We start from the raw sequence: 18,021 nt of genomic DNA, 5'->3' as shown, positions 1-18,021 counted from the left end.
GTGGGGCTGGGATCGGGAGGGGAAGGGCACAAGCCGGGGACCGTCTCCAGGCCCCGCGTGGAAGGGCCGGGCCTCGACGGAACAAACCAGAACAAGACACGAGGGTCGGCCATGCTGATGACTGCCTGCGCGTGGCGCTGGCCATCACCGCCAGACCGAGCGGCTGGGTCGGGACGGCCGACCGGTGACAGGCCGAGGCGGCAGCCGGACACCTTCCCAGAGGACCAGGGTGCTCGGGGGAGGGGAGGGGAGGGGAGACGGACCTGGGGCAGGAAACGAAGCGGACACAGGCCCTGGAGCAAATGAGGAAGTCGAGGAAGCCAAACGGCCACGTTTCCGAGGCCACGGCACGCGTGCACGGCTGACGTGAGGCTTGGCACGTGCGGGTGGCATCTGGGCGTCCACCGGGGCGGGGCCTGCACGCCACAGCGCGGGCCCAGCGCGGCCGTGGCCTGGAACTAGGGCAGCTTTGCTTTATCGAGGGTTTGCAGAGAAACGGGCAAAAGCACGTGGCCGAGACCACAGGGCCGGCAGAGCCCACGGCGCACCGTCCGGGCCTCTGTGGAAAGAGCCTGTGGACCCCGATCTGGAGGGAGTTTCAGGGGCTCAGCGTCTGACCGCCCATCCCGGCGCCCTGACAGGGCGGTGCTGGCCCACGACCCCGGCGGTCACCAGCGAGGACGCAGACCCCGGTTTCCCAACGCCAGATGAACGCGGAACGCGGGGAGCGGCTCTCCCGGCCTTAGTCTCGGCGCCGTGTGTGACGCGGGGCTCACCCCACGACCCCAGGGGCCTCGGGAGGCTCGAGGGAGCTCAGCCCCAGGTCAGGGCCCCCGTGGGATCCCCAGCAAAGCGTGTGGCCCCGCATCCCCCGCCCAGAACTCCGGCTCGTACTAAAGAGAGTGGCTGCCATCCACGGGTTTGAAGGGCACCCCAGAAGGCGCCTGGCGGAGTCACAGCCTCCCCGAGCCGCCACGTCCATCCCGGGCCCCAGCCGTGAACCCGTCACCTTCCCCGGCAAAGGGGCTCCGCTGGGGTGGCCGAGCTGAGGACCCGGGCGTGGGGAGGCCGTGCTGGGCTCGCCTGGCGGGTCCCGTGAACCACAGGCCCTCCCAGGAGGGAGGAGGGGACGCCCCAGCCTGGCACCGGGGACTGGGGACTGGGGGCCCAGCCTGACACTGGGGGACTGGGGACCGGGGCCCAGCGCTGACACCGGGGGACTGGGGACGGGGGCCCAGCGCTGACACCGGGGGCTGGGGACGGGGGCCCAGCCTGGCACCGGGGGCTGGGGTCGGGGGCCCAGCCTGGCACCGGGGGCTGGGGACGGGGGCCCAGCCTGGCACCGGGGGCTGGGGACGGGGGCCCAGCCTGGCACCGGGGGCTGGGGTCGGGGGCCCAGCCTGGCACCGGGGGCTGGGGACGGGGGCCCAGCCTGGCACCGGGGGCTGGGGACGGGGGCCCAGCCTGGCACCGGGGGCTGGGGACGGGGGCCCAGCCTGGCACCGGGGACTGGGGACGGGGGCCCAGGCCTGGCACCGGGGACTGGGGACGGGGGCCCAGGGCTGACACCGGGGACTGGGGACGGGGGCCCAGCCTGACACTGGGGACTGGGGACGGGGGCCCAGGGCTGACACCGGGGACTGGGGACGGGACCCAGCGCTGACACCGGGGGCTGGGGACGGGGGCCCAGCCTGACACCGGGGGCTGGGGACGGGGGCCCAGCCTGACACCGGGGGCTGGGGACGGGGGCCCAGGGCTGACACCGGGGACTGGGGACGGGACCCAGCGCTGACACCGGGGGCTGGGGACGGGGGCCCAGCCTGACACCGGGGGCTGGGGACGGGGGCCCAGCCTGACACCGGGGGCTGGGGACGGGGGCCCAGCCTGACACCGGGGGCTGGGGACGGGGGCCCAGGGCTGACACCGGGGACTGGGGACGGGGGCCCAGCCTGACACCGGGGGCTGGGGACGGGGGCCCAGCCTGGCACCGGGGACTGGGGACGGGGGCCCAGGGCTGACACCGGGGACTGGGGACGGGGGCCCAGCCTGACACTGGGGACCGGGGACGGGGGCCCAGGGCTGACACCGGGGACTGGGGACGGGACCCAGCGCTGACACCGGGGGCTGGGGACGGGGGCCCAGCCTGACACCGGGGGCTGGGGACGGGGGCCCAGCGCTGACACCGGGGGCTGGGGACGGGGGCCCAGCGCTGACACCGGGGGCTGGGGACGGGGGCCCAGCCTGACACCGGGGGCTGGGGACGGGGGCCCAGCCTGACACCGGGGACTGGGGACGGGGGCCCAGCCTGACACCGGGGACTGGGGACGGGGGCCCAGCCTGACACCGGGGACTGGGGCCCAGCCTGGCACCGGGGACTGGGGACGGGGGCCCAGCCTGACACCGGGGTCTGGGGACGGGGGCCCAGCCTGACACCGGGGACTGGGGACGGGGGCCCAGCCTGACACCGGGGGCTGGGGACGGGGGCCCAGCCTGACACCGGGGGACTGGGGACGGGGGCCCAGCGCTGACACCGGGGACTGGGGACGGGGGCCCAGCCTGACACCGGGGGCTGGGGCCTCAGGAAGCTGCAGGCGGTGAGGAACGGACGCCCCGCTGAGCTCCAGAAATGACTGTACGAGACGTAAGTGAACTCTGCGCCCGACCTGGATCCCACCCCAGGACGCCTCACTACGTTTGTGTGAATATTTCAAGATCCAAATAAATCTGAAGTCCAGGACGCTTCTGACCCCAGGCGTTTTGGATAAGGGACACTGAACCTGTACTGCTGTCATCCCATTTGACAGACAGGGAAACCGAGGCCCAGAGAGGCGATGCCATGGCTCTCCGGGAGTAGCGGCAGAGGCCCCATGTCAGCGCGACTGCCTGCCCCCCGGCCGGCCCTGTGGACGCCCGTGAGGCGCCGAGCATGGGGACCCCAGCGCCCCGGACACCCAGGCCTGAGCTCCGCTGTCTCCTAGCAACACCCGCCCCCCCCCCCCGCAGCCCCGCTTGGGACAGCCAAGCAGAGGCCACATCATGGGCACACAGGCCTCCTTGTCCCCTCCTCACTGCACCCTCTGCGGAGGCTGGACTGACCCCCACGTGACACCCCAGTCGCCCCTGACAGCGTCACCCTGACCCCTCAGGCATGGTGACACCCCAGGAGGGAGGACCCGAGGTGAGGACCCGAGCTGGCTGCTCCCCAAGTCCCCGTGTCTGCCAGCCCCTGGGAAGTTCCCGAAAGACACCGGACACAGGCCCGAGGTCAAGATTTCCTAGGAACCCAAGAGTCTGTGGGCTCAGCCCCAGAGGCAGCGAGACCCCCGAATGACAACCAGCCCCCCGGCGGCCCCCCAAGTCCCCCCCCCCCCGGCCTGGCCCTGGACCTGGCCGTTTCCCAGGGAGTCCAACACGCGTCCCTGGCTCCCCTTCCCGGCCGGCTTCCCGTCACGCTGGGCGGCCGGGGCCGAACAGATGGGCCAGCACCCGGCAGGAGGCCACTGCCCGCATGAGGCCGGCCTCCCACGGAGGCAGGAAGCCACCGTTCCCTGCACGGAGACAGCCGGCGCCGCGGGACCTGGAAGTGCCGCCAGCCCGGCGGGGGCAGGAGGGGCCGGGACACCTGCCGTAGAGACCGGGACACCAGAGGCGACAGACCTGCCCTCAGCCGGAACGCCCAGCGTCTGAGTGTCCTGGGGCAGCTATGACAAGTGACCACGGACACCACACGTTCATCCTCCCAGAGCTGGGCCGGACACGCGTCCCAGATGAGCCGGAACCTCAACGAGGGCAGCGATGGCTCCTTCTGGAGCTCCTTCGGGGAGAATCTGTTTCCCGCCTTTTCCAGCTTCTAGCAGCTTCCGTGTCCCCGGGCGCCCAGCCCTCCCTCCGCCTTCACAGCACCCTCTGCTTCCGGGGTCCCATCTCCCCCGACTCGGAGCCACCTGCCTCCGTGTGCAGGGGCCTCCTGTGGTCACACCTGGCCCCCTGCGCGGCCCGGGGAATGTCACACCACCCTGAGGTCCTCGACATGCCTCGTCTGCAAAGACTCTCTGGCCACACCAGGCCGTGTCCCGTGGCTCCAGGAGTAGACGTGGACGTCTCTGGAGACCCTTGTTCAGCCTCCCACGGGTAGAAGCCCCCCAGCGACGCGGCACTCGGTCCAGGCCACCGCCCCTCCTCCTGCGGCCCGGGAGAGCCAGGGAGGAGGCAGCACCCGCCCCCAGCCTCACGTGCACACACCTGTCAGTCACCAACACCACCTGCTCCAGGAGCTCACGGGGCAGAAGTGCCCGCGCGGGGGCCAAGGCGGCAGGATGAGGACAGTCCCCGCTAGGTCTGACGGATGCGAAATGCCCCGTGTAAGGGCCAGAGCAACGTGGCGCGTCCAGGGCGTCCGCTCCGTCCAGATCCGCCGAGCTGGAAGGGAACTCGCGGCCCCGGGACCCCACGTGGGATGGTGACCTCAGCACCAGGGAGGGGGAGGAGCAGCCACAAGCAGCGAGCGCAGCGCCATCCCGTTCCCGTGAAAGGAAATCACACGAGTGCGGCACGCACACATGTGCACACGCACCGGGAAGTCTGAAAACACCGCAGTTGCTGCTAAGGGGGAGGGCAGCCTGCCGCGGCACCCGGCGACACTGCACGGATCTGATTGGGTTTTCTGATACATGTATATTTTACAAGGTTATGTTATTTCATAATTTTAACAAGAAAACATTTTTTTTTCTTTTGAGACAGAGTCTTGCTTTGTTGACCAGGCAACAAAGTGAATGCCGTAGCGTCAGCCTAGCTCAAAGCAACCTCAAACTCCTGGGCTCAAGCGATCCTCCTGCCTCAACCTCCCGAGTAGCTGGGACTGCAGGCATGCGCCACCATGCCCGGCTAATTTTTATGTCCATATTTTTAGTTGGCCAATTAATTTATTTCTATTTTTTAGTAGAGACGGGGTCTCGCTCTTGCTCAGGCTGGTCTCAAACTCCTGACCTCGAGCGATCCGCCCTCCCAGAGTGCCAGGATTGCAGGCGTGAGCCACCGCGCCTGGTCTTCTGTGCTGGCCTTGTCCCAGGTTTTGTGCTCTGAGTCCTTCCCGTCCATCCAGGTGAGATGCTGTGTTCACATGGCATTTCGAGGATGCCAGACGCCACACCCACATCAGCAACGGGGGTCCCAGCATCTGGGCTGGGTCTGGGGGTGCCAAGGGGAGGAGCCGGAGTGACGAGTTCCAGCCCCACCTGGGCCACTGCGTCCTGGGCACCTGGGGCCACACCTCCCACCGTGCCCACAGAAGATTCCGAGTGCGGCACCACCTAGCTGTGTCTGCCCCACCCCAGTGCCAAGAACTTGCCACCTGTGGTCTGCAAGCCCGGTCGAGGCCTCACACACAGAGAAGCTCACAAGACAGCCAGCGCCCCGACCCATGGGAGCAGGTGCCGTTATCCACGCAGCCGCCTCCTGGAACTCGGCACGCACACCTGGCCTCCCCGCCCCCTCCGGAGCAGATGGGGGCTGTCCCCACCCACCCGCCCGCACGCACCTGCCCACGCCAGGGCTGTTCCAGCGGGAGCCAGAGATCCTGGGAGAGCCGCCCCCGGCGCACCCCCCCACCTGCCCACGGAGCACGGCGGGGCTGACTCAGCGCTCCAGGCTGCGGCTCTGCGCCAGAGGGGGCCAGAGGGGGCCACGCCCGGCGGAGGGCGGGGACACAGGGCACTTGGGGCACTGCCATTCCTCGCCTGCCTGTCCTCATCCAAGCACCCGCCACGGCCACGGCCCTGCCCAGGGCCAGGGCCACGGAAAAGGCTGAGGATGTGGCCCCAGCGTGGCAACCCCAGCCACCCCGCCCTCCTTGCAAACTTGGCCTCGTCATCCCTGCCTCGTGGTGGCCGAGGTCACCTCCTGGTCCCCAGCACTAAGGGAAGTGGCCGGGAGGCCCCGATTAAGAAAGTGGAGCCCTAAGCATTCATTCATTCATTCATTCATTCACTCATTCATTCATCTGAAACGCAGTCACCGAGCAGAATGTCCCGAGGCACTGGGCATTGGGCAGAGAAGAAAACCGACACAGACCCTGGCCGGGTGGGGTCTCAGCAGCCGGTCTCGCCCTGATGGGACTGCCTGGAGCCACCCCTGCACCCCCTTCTCCCCGGTCTCCACAGACACGCTCCCGTGGGCCCTCCCGCCACCCAGGGTGTCATGGCCACGTGTGCACGCGCCTCACCTCCCCGCTGGGCGGGACAGAGAGCGCCGACCGGGGAGCGGGGCAGAGGCAGGCTCTCGGGCCGCCCCAGACCTGCTGGGACAAAACCGGCGTGTGGAGCCCGACCCTGGCGTCTTTACCGGCCGTCCAAGCACCCCAGAATCACCCGGAGCGCCCGAGGTCCCGCAGCCCAGGCCACTTCTCAGACGACGGCGACACCCCCCCACCCGTCTTCCTGGAGAACCGTGTCCACGGTGCTCGCTGCAGCCGCCCCCGCAGAGCGGCTCCCGGGGAGGGTCCCGGCACCGCTGGCCTGGCACTGCCAGCCGTTTCCCGCTTCCTGAGCCCTGCCCAGCCTCCGTGACGACAGCCACGCCCTGCGCTGTGACAGTGACTCCAGTCCAGCAGGGCCAGTCGCTGCACGGCCCGGCTCTCACGCTCCAGTGGAAGGTCGTCCCGGCCATTGACCGCGAGTCCCTCCCAGGGGCCCTGGGCGCCGTCCCCTCCTCCTCCCTCCCCCTCGGTTCTGGCTAATTGAGAAAACCAGCTCCCGCCCCCACGCTGGCCGAGCTCCTCCCCCGTGCCTCCCGGGGCCTCACTGGGAGCTCAGGGCGCCCGCCTGCCTGTGCCTGGCCCCCAGCGGCCCAGGGACACCAAGGGCCACGGTGCCGGCTCCAGGCTGAGGGCCCTCTGGGGAGCCCCAGCCCAACCTTCAAGGGGAGCCCGGCCCAGAGAGGGTAGGCAGCCGGCCTGGGGCACCCAGCGGCAGTGGCCCAGGAGGGTGAGGTCTGTGGGCTCCCTGTGCCCGGGGTCCAGCGCTGCCGCCTCCTCTCGGACACACTCGGGGTGCCGGGCTCCGAGACCCAGGACGGGCCATGACCCCCCCACCCAACTGGGGGTGAGGGGACCCCACCACCAGCCCGGTGCCACAGCGTGTCACTGCCCGTGGCCTAGCCCCCATCTCCATGTGTGAGCGTGTGTACTCGGGGCTGTGCATGGCCGTGTGGCATGTGTAACTGCGTGTGCAGAGACAGAGTCTCTCAAGGGGGCCAGTGCCCAGACCCCAGCCGTGTGTGTGTGGGAGCCGGAACCCATCTCACCCCCAGCACCTGCCCAGGTGCCTGCCAAGCTGGTGACTGAGAGGGGCCGGGTGACCCGGTCAGTGCGGAAGGCCAGTCGGGGCCGGCCAGCCGGCGGGCTTCAGGGGTGCCCAATATGAGGAGGGTGGGGGCACCGCCCGTTTCACAGCTACACACACACGTGTGCACACCGGACCCCCACCCCACTCCCTCTGCCCCTCCGTCCATCTGTCCATCCGTCCACTAAGTGAGACCCGGCAGGACACGCAGGACACGCACCCCCCAGGACACGCAGGCACACCCGGCCATGCTGACGCCGCCAGCCCCCAGGGTGGGGACTCGCAGAGCTGTGCACCGCCCACCAGCCTCCTGCTGCTTCGAGCCCATGGTGCCCCGGGCCCGGCCCAGCCCCCGCGCTCTCCCCTGCACGGAGCCACACACCGCAGGGCCCCGTGCCGCACCCGGCCCCCAGGCCCGGAGAGATCACGGACCTGCCCCTGTGCCGCCCCCAGCCGCCCACGACACCTCGATCCCCGGCGGGGACTGGGCTAGGATTACAGGCGTGAGCCACGGCCCCTGGCCCCCACCTAAGCCTTTTTTTTTTTTTTTTTTTTTTTGAGACAGAGTCTCGCTCTGTTGCCCAGGCTAGAGTGAGTGCCGTGGCGTCAGCCTAGCTCACAGCAACCTCAGACTTCTGGGCTCAAGCGATCCTCCTGCCTCAGCCTCCCGAGTAGCTGGGACTACAGGCGTGCGCCACCGTGCCCGGCTAATTTTTTTCTATATGTATTAGTTGTCCAATTAATTTCTTTCTATTTATAGTAGAGATGGGGTCTCGCTCTTGCTCAGGCTGGTCTCGAACTCCTGACCTCGAGCAATCCTCCCGCCTCGGCCTCCCAGAGTGCTAGGATTACAGGCGTGAGCCCCCTCGCCCGGCCCTCAGCCTCTTTAAAACTCTCCCCCAATTCCCCTTGGGGGGTCCATCCTCGGGATTTTCCCTTTGTGTTGCTTCCCGTATGTTCCCCAATACAGCCTTGCCTGTGACTCCCCTTTGGCCTCTTGTTAATTTCTATTACGCGGCGAGCCCAGCAGCCTTCGACGGTGACACTTGCAGCCGTGAGCCCATGAAATCAGAGAAGTTGTCTCCCTCCAAAATGCAGTGGTGGGACTGGCATAAGACAGACATTCTCACTCCAAAACGGTGACACAGGCAACAGACAAGAAATAACAGGCCCCAGGTAAGTCCAAAACCCGACAGGGAAAAGAACATGACATCTTGAGCCTCCAGAAAAATCTTCCCTGACTCCAGTCTATGCAGCTTCCTGGACAGGCTGGGGTGGAGACTGGACCCCCACTGCCTGCCTCCAGCAGCCCCACCCCCATGGCTTTGCTGGGCCCCCCCAGCTCCAGCAATCCCAGGCTGGCATTGCAGGCTGGTTGCTCTATTTTTTATTTTTTTTCTTTTGAGACAGAGTCTCACTCTGTTGCCCAGGCTAGAGTAAATGCGGTGGCGTCAGCCTAGCTCACAGCAACCTCAGACTCCTGGGCTCCAAGCAATCCTTCTGCTTCAGCCTCCCAGGTAGCTGGGACTACAGGCATGCGCCACCACGCCCGGCTAATTTTTTCTACATGTTTATAGTTGGCCAATTAATTTATTTCTATTTTTAGTAGAGACAGGGTCTGGCTCTTGCTCAGGCTGGTTTCAAACTCCTGACCTTGAGCGATCCTCCCGCCTCGGCCTCCCAGAGTGCTGGGATCACAGGCGTGAGCCACCGAGCCCGGCCTGATTGCTCTACAGTTCCGGGTGACAGTTCTGCCCGCACAACTCCGGTGGGCACTGCCCCAGCGGGGACCCTCTACGGCAGCTCCAACCCCACGTTTCCACCTAGCCCTGCTGCAGTCCGGCTGCGGGTTTCCTAAAATGCCTTCCGAAGCCGAGACACAGCCCTCGAGTCACTGGGCACCTGCAGACCCCACCTGTGCACCTGCGGGGCCCTCGGCTGTCCCGGGGGGACCTTCTCCAACCTGCAGCAGGCGGCTCCTGCCACCGCCGCCTCCCGTCTCCCGCAGCCCAGCGGGGACCAGCCCCGGGCACACATGCCACCTCACGGCTCCCCGGAGGCCAGACCCTGCACCCCCTCGTCCGGCCCTGAAACCCCTGCACCCCACACCCACAGGCACCTTGGACCCCATGGGCACCTCTCGACTCGTTCCTTAGGGCCAGGGGCCCCGCTGAATCCCAAGTTCAGTGAGTCCCGCAGCCCGTTCAGAACCGGGGCTCATGTGAGCCCCTCGCCGGGCACCCACAATCGGACCCCCGGTCTCCCAGCTGGGGCCGCCTCTCGGGGCCCAGGCAGGATCTGGGCCGCAGCCTTGGGGAGCCGGGGCAGCTCCGGCCTCCTCTCTCATCCACCTGGGGGCATCACCCCTTTCTCTCAGCCAGCGGCTGTCCTACCCATCACGCCACCAGCCAGCCCCCCCTCCCCCCTGCTCTTTACCCGCCAGCGTTTTAGGTTAAATGCCGGCACCGTGAACGGCAGACAGACACTGCTCTGTTTGAAGGCGCGCCCCTCAGATCCACCATTTCCCGGCCCCACCCCTGCCCGCCGCCCCCGCCGAGAAACCCCTGGGGAGCCCCAGTGGTCCCCCGGGGCAAAGTTTGAGGAACACCAGCGTAGGCCTCAACCTGGGCCCAAGCCAGGGTCTTCAGGGACAGCACGACCGACCGCCCAGGCCAGGCCCCCACGCACCTGCCGGGTGACCGGGAGGGGCCCCCGCCCCCGGCCCTCGCCCCCCCTACCTGGAGGCGGCGATCTCGGCCTTCTGCTTGGCGATGGTGGCGGCCCGTTCGGCGGCCTCCACGGCCCGGTCCACCTTCTCGCGGATCTTGCTGGCCCGCAGCGGGATGAGGTTCTTGCGCTTGCCGCTCACGAGGACGTTCTGCTTGTACTTGCCCTCCTCCTTGGTGCCGTCGGGGAAGGTCATGCAGCCGTAGCCGTGGCGCCGGTTGCCGGCCCACTCGCCCTCGTACCTGAGCCCGTCGGAGCGCTGGCTGACGCCGAAGCCGGCCCGCTTGTCGTTCTTCCACTCGCCCACGTAGGTCTCCGTGGTGGTGGCGTCGATGTCGTCCTCCACGGCGGCCAGCTCGGCCTCGGCCTCGCCCAGGCTGATGGTGGAGTGGATGTCGCTGGCCGTGGAGCTGACCGTGCTCATGCCGGCCTCGCTGCGGAAGGAGCTCTGCTTGCTGCGCTGGCTGGCCAGGCTGCTCTTGGACTCCGACTTGCGCAGCTTCAGCCCGCTCAGCAGCGAGCGCCGGAACAGCCCCTTCTTCTTGCCCTTGAGGACCTCGCAGTCGCTGTGGGCCAGGAGCACGAAGCCGCCCCGGGACACGGCCGGGCTGCCCGCCGCGGGGGAGGCGTCGGGGTGCAGCGCCGTGCCGTTGGTGTGCTCGCTGCGCAGGGAGTTGATGGACGTCCTCAGGGGCGAGCGGATGACCGCCGCCATGCCGTAGGGGACGCTCTGCCGCACGCCGTAGCCCTGCCGCATGCCGCCGGCCCACTGGCCCTGGTAGGTCCCTGGGGAGGCAAGCGAGAGAGGGTGAGCGCCTGGCACCGCCACGGAGGAGCGGGCGGCGGGTCCGGCCGCGGGACGGTTCTCCGTCTGCGTTTTCTATCCGGGTGCAACCTTGCGGGGGACGGCGTGTGTTGGGGGGAACGGGCCGTGGGCGTTTTTACAATGCGTATCGCCCGGGTGGTCCTTCTGAAGACACTCCCGCCGCCCCGCGTCCCGCGGCCGGAGTCTGTTCTCTCCGAGCAGCGGGGGAGTGGGGGCGTCGGAGCCCGGCTGGGGAGCGGGGGCCACGGAACCCAGGGTGCACAGGGGCAGAGGCCCCACCGAGCGGAGGCCGGGGAGGGACCTGGTGGGGCAGGAGGAGGCAGCACGTCCTGGGCCGCGGGGACGGCTTTAGGGACGTGGGCTCGGGCTCACACCCTGGGCACGAGCAGGCTGGCTGGCGAGGCAGTGAGCTCCCCGTCACCGGAGGTGTCCAAGAGCCCGGAGGACCACTGGGCATTAAAGCGGGATGGGGGGGCTGGGCTGTGAGTGTCCGGTGGGGACAGGGCCCGCTTCAGGGGGAGACGTTCGGGATGAGGCAGCGGCGGCGGCCGGACAACGGCCACGTGCTTAACGCCACTGAACCGAGCACGGGAGAAACAAGGGGGACAGTGGGGCTGCAGTCCCCGGGCGAGACGGCAGCCCTGCGTGTGCCCCGTGTCCCCTTCCCTCAGCCGCACGCCCAGGCCCTCAGCCAGGCAGACCCCGCACACGGCCGCTGGGGGCTGCTGGCCCGGGGGTGTCACCCAGCAGGCCCTGGCTCTGGAGAGGGGCCGGGGGCCTGGGAGCCGCCAGGGTCTCGCCTGGCGCGACTGGGGTTGGGGTCTGTGACGCCGGCCACCCCCTGCAGAGGGGCTGGCTGGGAGGGGCTGAGAAGGGCAGAGGAGGAGAAGGGAGCCCGGCACCCCCAGCTTTCATGTGAAACACACGCACACGCTCCAGTCTCGCACACGCACACGCAGCCACAGGCCCTCGCACGTCCGGAACAGGCAAGGCCAGGGGCGGGAGGCTGGCTGTCGGCTGCAAGGCTGGGGAAGGAGAGTGGACCGCGACCGCCCGTGGGGACGGGTCTCCTTGGGAGTGGCGGAGACGGCCGACCGTCACAGAGGGGAGGCACCACGCTGCCAGCGCCCGAGAGGCCGTGAATGGAATCCGCACAGCGGTCAAGCTCCCGTCGAGAACACTGCACTGCCCGCTTGGGTGGGACGGCTTGTTTTACGTCACGTCGGTTAAAGAGAGAAGGCAGCCACGGTAGCAGAAACGAACGGCAGCGTCGTGACATGGGAACACATACGTGTGCAACTTCAAATGCCTGAGACTGGACAGGAGAACACGGGGCAAGTTCCAGGGGCCTTGAGAACTCTCGGGGTCACCGCGGTGCACGCCTGCGATCCGGGGAGGGAGCACGCCTGGGACCGGGGAGGGAGCACGCCTGGGACCGGGGAGGGAGCACGCCTGCGACCCGGGGAGGGAGCACGGTTGGGACCGGGGAGGGAGCACGCCTGCGATCCGGGGAGGGAGCACGCCTGGGACCGGGGAGGGAGCACGCCTGCGATCCGGGGAGGGAGCACGCCTGGGACCGGGGAGGGAGCACGCCTGCGATCCGGGGAGGGAGCACGCCTGGGACCGGGGAGGGAGCACGCCTGCGATCCGGGGAGGGAGCACGCCTGGGACCGGGGAGGGAGCACGCCTGGGACCGGGGAGGGAGCACGCCTGCGATCCGGGGAGGGAGCACGCCTGGGACCGGGGAGGGAGCACGCCTGCGATCCGGGGAGGGAGCACGCCTGCGATCCGGGGAGGGAGCACGCCTGGGACCGGGGAGGGAGCACGCCTGCGATCCGGGGAGGGAGCACGCCTGCGATCCGGGGAGGGAGCACGCCTGGGACCGGGGAGGGAGCACGCCTGCGATCCGGGGAGGGAGCACGCCTGCGATCCGGGGAGGGAGCACGCCTGGGACCGGGGAGGGAGCACGCCTGCGATCCGGGGAGGGAGCACGCCTGGGACCGGGGAGGGAGCACGGTTGGGACCGGGGAGGGAGGACGCCTGCGACCCGGGGAGGGAGCACAGTTGGGACCGGGGAGGGAGCACAGTTGGGACCGGGGAGGGAGCACCCCTGCGACCCGGGGAGGGAGCACGGTTGGGACCGGGGAGGGAGCACGCCTGGGACCGGGGAGGGAGCACGCCTGCGACCCGGGGAGGGAGCACGCCTGGGACCGGGGAGGGAGCACCCCTGCGACCCGGGGAGGGAGCACGGTTGGGACCGGGGAGGGAGCACGCCTTCGACCCGGGGAGGGAGCACGCCTGGGACCGGGGTGGGAGCACGCCTGGGACCGGGGAGGGAGCACGCCTGGGATCCGGGGAGGGAGCACGCCTGGGATCCGGGGAGGGAGCACGCCTGGGATCCGGGGAGGGAGCACGCCTGGGACCGGGGAGGGAGGACGCCTGCGATCCGGGGAGGGAGGACGCCTGCGATCCGGGGAGGGAGCATGCCTGCGACCGGGGAGGGAGCACGCCTGGGACCCGGGGAGGGAGCACGGTTGGGACCGGGGAGGGAGCACGCCTGCGATCCGGGGAGGGAGCACGCCTGGGACCCGGGGAGGGAGCACGGTTGGGACCGGGGAGGGAGGACGCCTGCGACCCGGGGAGGGAGCACAGTTGGGACCGGGGAGGGAGCACAGTTGGGACCGGGGAGGGAGCACCCCTGTGACCCGGGGAGGGAGCACGGTTGGGACCGGGGAGGGAGCACGCCTGGGACCGGGGAGGGAGCACGCCTGCGACCCGGGGAGGGAGCACGCCTGGGACCGGGGAGGGAGCACCCCTGCGACCGGGGGAGGGAGCACGGTTGGGACCGGGGAGGGAGCACGCCTGCGACCCGGGGAGGGAGCACGCCTGGGACCGGGGTGGGAGCACGCCTGGGACCGGGGAGGGAGCACGCCTGGGATCCGGGGAGGGAGCACGCCTGGGATCCGGGGAGGGAGCACGCCTGGGATCCGGGGAGGGAGCACGCCTGCGATCCGGGGAGGGAGCACGCCTGGGACCGGGGAGGGAGCACGCCTGCGATCCGGGGAGGGAGCACGCCTGCGATCCGGGGAGGGAGCACGCCTGGGACCGGGGAGGGAGCACGCCTGCGATCCGGGGAGGGAGCACGCCTGCGATCCGGGGAGGGAGCACGCCTGGGACCGGGGAGGGAGCACGCCTGCGATCCGGGGAGGGAGCACGCCTGGGACCGGGGAGGGAGCACGGTTGGGACCGGGGAGGGAGGACGCCTGCGACCCGGGGAGGGAGCACAGTTGGGACCGGGGAGGGAGCACAGTTGGGACCGGGGAGGGAGCACCCCTGCGACCCGGGGAGGGAGCACGGTTGGGACCGGGGAGGGAGCACGCCTGGGACCGGGGAGGGAGCACGCCTGCGACCCGGGGAGGGAGCACGCCTGGGACCGGGGAGGGAGCACCCCTGCGACCCGGGGAGGGAGCACGGTTGGGACCGGGGAGGGAGCACGCCTTCGACCCGGGGAGGGAGCACGCCTGGGACCGGGGTGGGAGCACGCCTGGGACCGGGGAGGGAGCACGCCTGGGATCCGGGGAGGGAGCACGCCTGGGATCCGGGGAGGGAGCACGCCTGGGATCCGGGGAGGGAGCACGCCTGGGACCGGGGAGGGAGGACGCCTGCGATCCGGGGAGGGAGGACGCCTGCGATCCGGGGAGGGAGCATGCCTGCGACCGGGGAGGGAGCACGCCTGGGACCCGGGGAGGGAGCACGGTTGGGACCGGGGAGGGAGCACGCCTGCGATCCGGGGAGGGAGCACGCCTGGGACCCGGGGAGGGAGCACGGTTGGGACCGGGGAGGGAGGACGCCTGCGACCCGGGGAGGGAGCACAGTTGGGACCGGGGAGGGAGCACAGTTGGGACCGGGGAGGGAGCACCCCTGTGACCCGGGGAGGGAGCACGGTTGGGACCGGGGAGGGAGCACGCCTGGGACCGGGGAGGGAGCACGCCTGCGACCCGGGGAGGGAGCACGCCTGGGACCGGGGAGGGAGCACCCCTGCGACCGGGGGAGGGAGCACGGTTGGGACCGGGGAGGGAGCACGCCTGCGACCCGGGGAGGGAGCACGCCTGGGACCGGGGTGGGAGCACGCCTGGGACCGGGGAGGGAGCACGCCTGGGATCCGGGGAGGGAGCACGCCTGGGATCCGGGGAGGGAGCACGCCTGGGATCCGGGGAGGGAGCACGCCTGGGACCGGGGAGGGAGGACGCCTGCGATCCGGGGAGGGAGGACGCCTGCGATCCGGGGAGGGAGCACGCCTGCGACCGGGGAGGGAGCACGGTTGGGACCGGGGAGGGAGCACGCCTGCGATCCGGGGAGGGAGCACGCCTGCGACCCGGGGAGGGAGCACAGTTGGGACCGGGGAGGGAGCACAGTTGGGACCGGGGAGGGAGCACAGTTGGGACCGGGGAGGGAGCACCCCTGCGACCCGGGGAGGGAGCACGGTTGGGACCGGGGAGGGAGCACGCCTGGGACCGGGGAGGGAGCACCCCTGCGACCCGGGGAGGGAGCACGCCTGCGACCCGGGGAGGGAGCACGCCTGCGACCCGGGGAGGGAGCACGCCTGCGACCCGGGGAGGGAGCACGCCTGCGATCCGGGGAGGGAGCACGGTTAGGACCGGGGAGGGAGAACGCCTGGGACCGGGGAGGGAGCACGCCTGCGATCCGGGGAGGGAGCACGCCTGCGATCCGGGGAGGGAGCACGCCTGGGACCGGGGAGGGAGCACGCCTGGGACCGGGGAGAGAGCACGCCTGGGACCGGGGAGAGAGCACGCCTGGGACCGGGGAGGGAGCACGCCTGGGATGGGGAGGGAGCACGGCTATGATCGGGGAGGGAGCACGGCTGTGATCGGGGAGGGAGCACGGCTGTGATCGGGGAGGGAGCACGCCTGGGATGGGGAGGGAGCACGCCTGGGATGGGGAGGGAGCACGCCTGGGATGGGGAGGGAGCACGCCTGGGATGGGGAGGGAGCACGCCTGGGATGGGGAGGGAGCACGCCTGGGATGGGGAGGGAGTACAGTTGGGATCCGGGAGGGAACACACCTGGGACCGGGGAGGGAGCACACCTGGGACCGGGGAGCTTGCACACTGCAATCAGGCAGAGGGCATGCCTGGGATCCGGGAGGGAGCACGCCTGGGATGGGGAGGTAGTATAGTTGGGATCCGGGAGGGAACACACCTGGGACCGGGGAGGGAGCACGCCTGGGATCCGGGAGGGAACACGCCTGGGACCAGGGAGCTTGCACACCTGCGATCAGGCAGCGGCACGCCTGGGACCGGAAGCCTGAGTCGCCCTGACTCTGCCACCTACACTATGCCGGGGGAGGGTAGTTCAGGTCTCAGGCCTCAGTTCGCCGCCCTGTGGAACGGGCGACAGTCACACCCCCGCCAGGTCTACACTCCACCACAGGTGCTGGCAGAGCAGTGGCCACGGCCGCGCAGCGCACAGCGTGACCAGGGCCAGCCGCGCCTTCCTCGCCCAGTGTTTGCAGTTCTGTCGTATTTGGGGTCTCGCTGCCAGTGGGGACACGTGTGCCTTCACGGCTGGTACCAGCACGATGCATTTGGACAAACAGAAACCCGCCCGGCACCTCCGCTCCCACCCCCCGGGCGGCGGCTGCGGCGCCCACAGCAAAGGGCTGGCGGGAAGCCAGACCCCGAGGTGCCCAGCGGCAGGGACAGGCGTCCACGGGGAGGCAGAGGGCGCCCAGGGCTGCTGGGGGGGCCTGTCTGGGCCGGTGCCCCCACCCCCCAGAGCCCATGACATCCTGCCTACTACACCTTCCACCTCACCCCTGACCCTGGAGCCCTGGAAGTCGCCCAGATCCAGGTGGCCCGGCGGGGGTGGGGCTCTGCAGGGTACCCGCCTCCTCCCTGTGAGCTCTGCAGGGCGCATGGCCACAGGGGGTGTTGGCGCAGGGGCCCGGCCAGGTCACCTGCCGGAGCACAAGTGGAGTCGGGGGGCACAGGTGGAGCTCAGGTGAGGAACAAGCCTCCCTGGCCTCCCGCCTGACACGCCGGCCGGGATGGCCCAGACACGCGGGGGACAGCAAACAGGAGGAGACGCCGGCCCGTTGTCACGCAAGCGGCGTCTGCACCCCCACCGGGTGGGGCCCCTCCCCCGCCCCGGCGCTGACCCTGCCACTGGCACAGCCCAAGAAGCCTAAGGCTCAGGGACCCCGTTCCCAGATCTGCCGGGAGATCACTCAGCGCCTGGCTCCCAGCCTGGCCCGCCGCGGGCAGCCGGCTTCGTCTGGTTAACGAAACTGCCCCTGCCCCGGCACGAAAGCCAGAGCCCTGGGCCTTGCAGCCCATGCCCCACAGCTGGCCGAGGCCAGGCTGAGGCCCCCAGCGCCCGGTCTCTTGGCCAGCGTGCACCGTCAGCTCCACAGGGGCGTCTGTGCCTCGCTAGGGCTCCGTGCAGCTCACACACGCGTGTATTTTCCTCCCAGGAAGCCCCGTCCATCAGCTGAGAAAACACGCCTCCACCACGTGGTCAGCCTCCTCCCGCCCACGGACGGTGTCAGGGCGGCTCAAATCTCCCCCATGGGGCATCCCGGGAGGCAAGCCCGGGGCTGGGGCACGAGGAGCCCACTGCAGACCTGAGCTCACGCCACAGCCGCACCCCACACGGGAGGCCCCCACGCACGGCCCCTGACCTGCAAAGTGTGGCGGGGGGGGGGTGAGAGCCCACCCAGGGCCCGCCGAGTCGGTAAGGAGGGGGCAGAGCGGAGAGCACGTCCTGAGCTCCATGCGGTCAGAGTCACGGTTCACCCACACGGTGCCCTGGCAGTTCTGGGTTCTTACTGTGCCCACTTAACAGGTGAGGAAACTGAGGCTCAGAACAGGTATAAAACCCACTGTGCAATGCCACATGGCTACAGCAGGCTGTAAACCGAGGTTGAGGGTCTTTGGGCCGGAGGTGGCGGCACCCCTTTCTCCCAGCCAGCCCCCCACCATGCCAGCACCAATGCCCGACCCCAAGCCCATCTCCTCCCACCCTGGTGGGCCACAGCCTCTGCTCTGGACCGGACCCTGACCCGCTCTGCCTGGCCTCGCCGGCCTGGGCCATTCCCCCCCACCCGGGTGGG

General features: G+C 69.9%; 1 protein-coding gene across 1 annotated transcript in view; it reads right to left on the bottom strand.

Moving 5' to 3' along the window:
* JPH3 (junctophilin 3) overlaps positions 1-18,021 on the bottom strand; it is a 64,581-nt gene that overhangs the window by 21,316 nt on the left and 25,244 nt on the right. The window contains exon 2 of the mRNA XM_012735730.3: positions 10,076-10,850. Coding sequence (XP_012591184.2) covers positions 10,076-10,850 — 775 coding nt within the window. The remainder of the gene's footprint in view (positions 1-10,075; positions 10,851-18,021) is intronic.

The sequence above is a fragment of the Microcebus murinus genome, chromosome 20 (genome assembly GCF_040939455.1).
Source record: "Microcebus murinus isolate Inina chromosome 20, M.murinus_Inina_mat1.0, whole genome shotgun sequence".
In the NCBI taxonomy this organism is placed as follows: Eukaryota; Metazoa; Chordata; class Mammalia; order Primates; family Cheirogaleidae; genus Microcebus; species Microcebus murinus.
The sequence above is the reverse complement of the archived record's forward strand: the minus strand, read 5'-3'. Positions and strand labels throughout refer to the sequence as shown.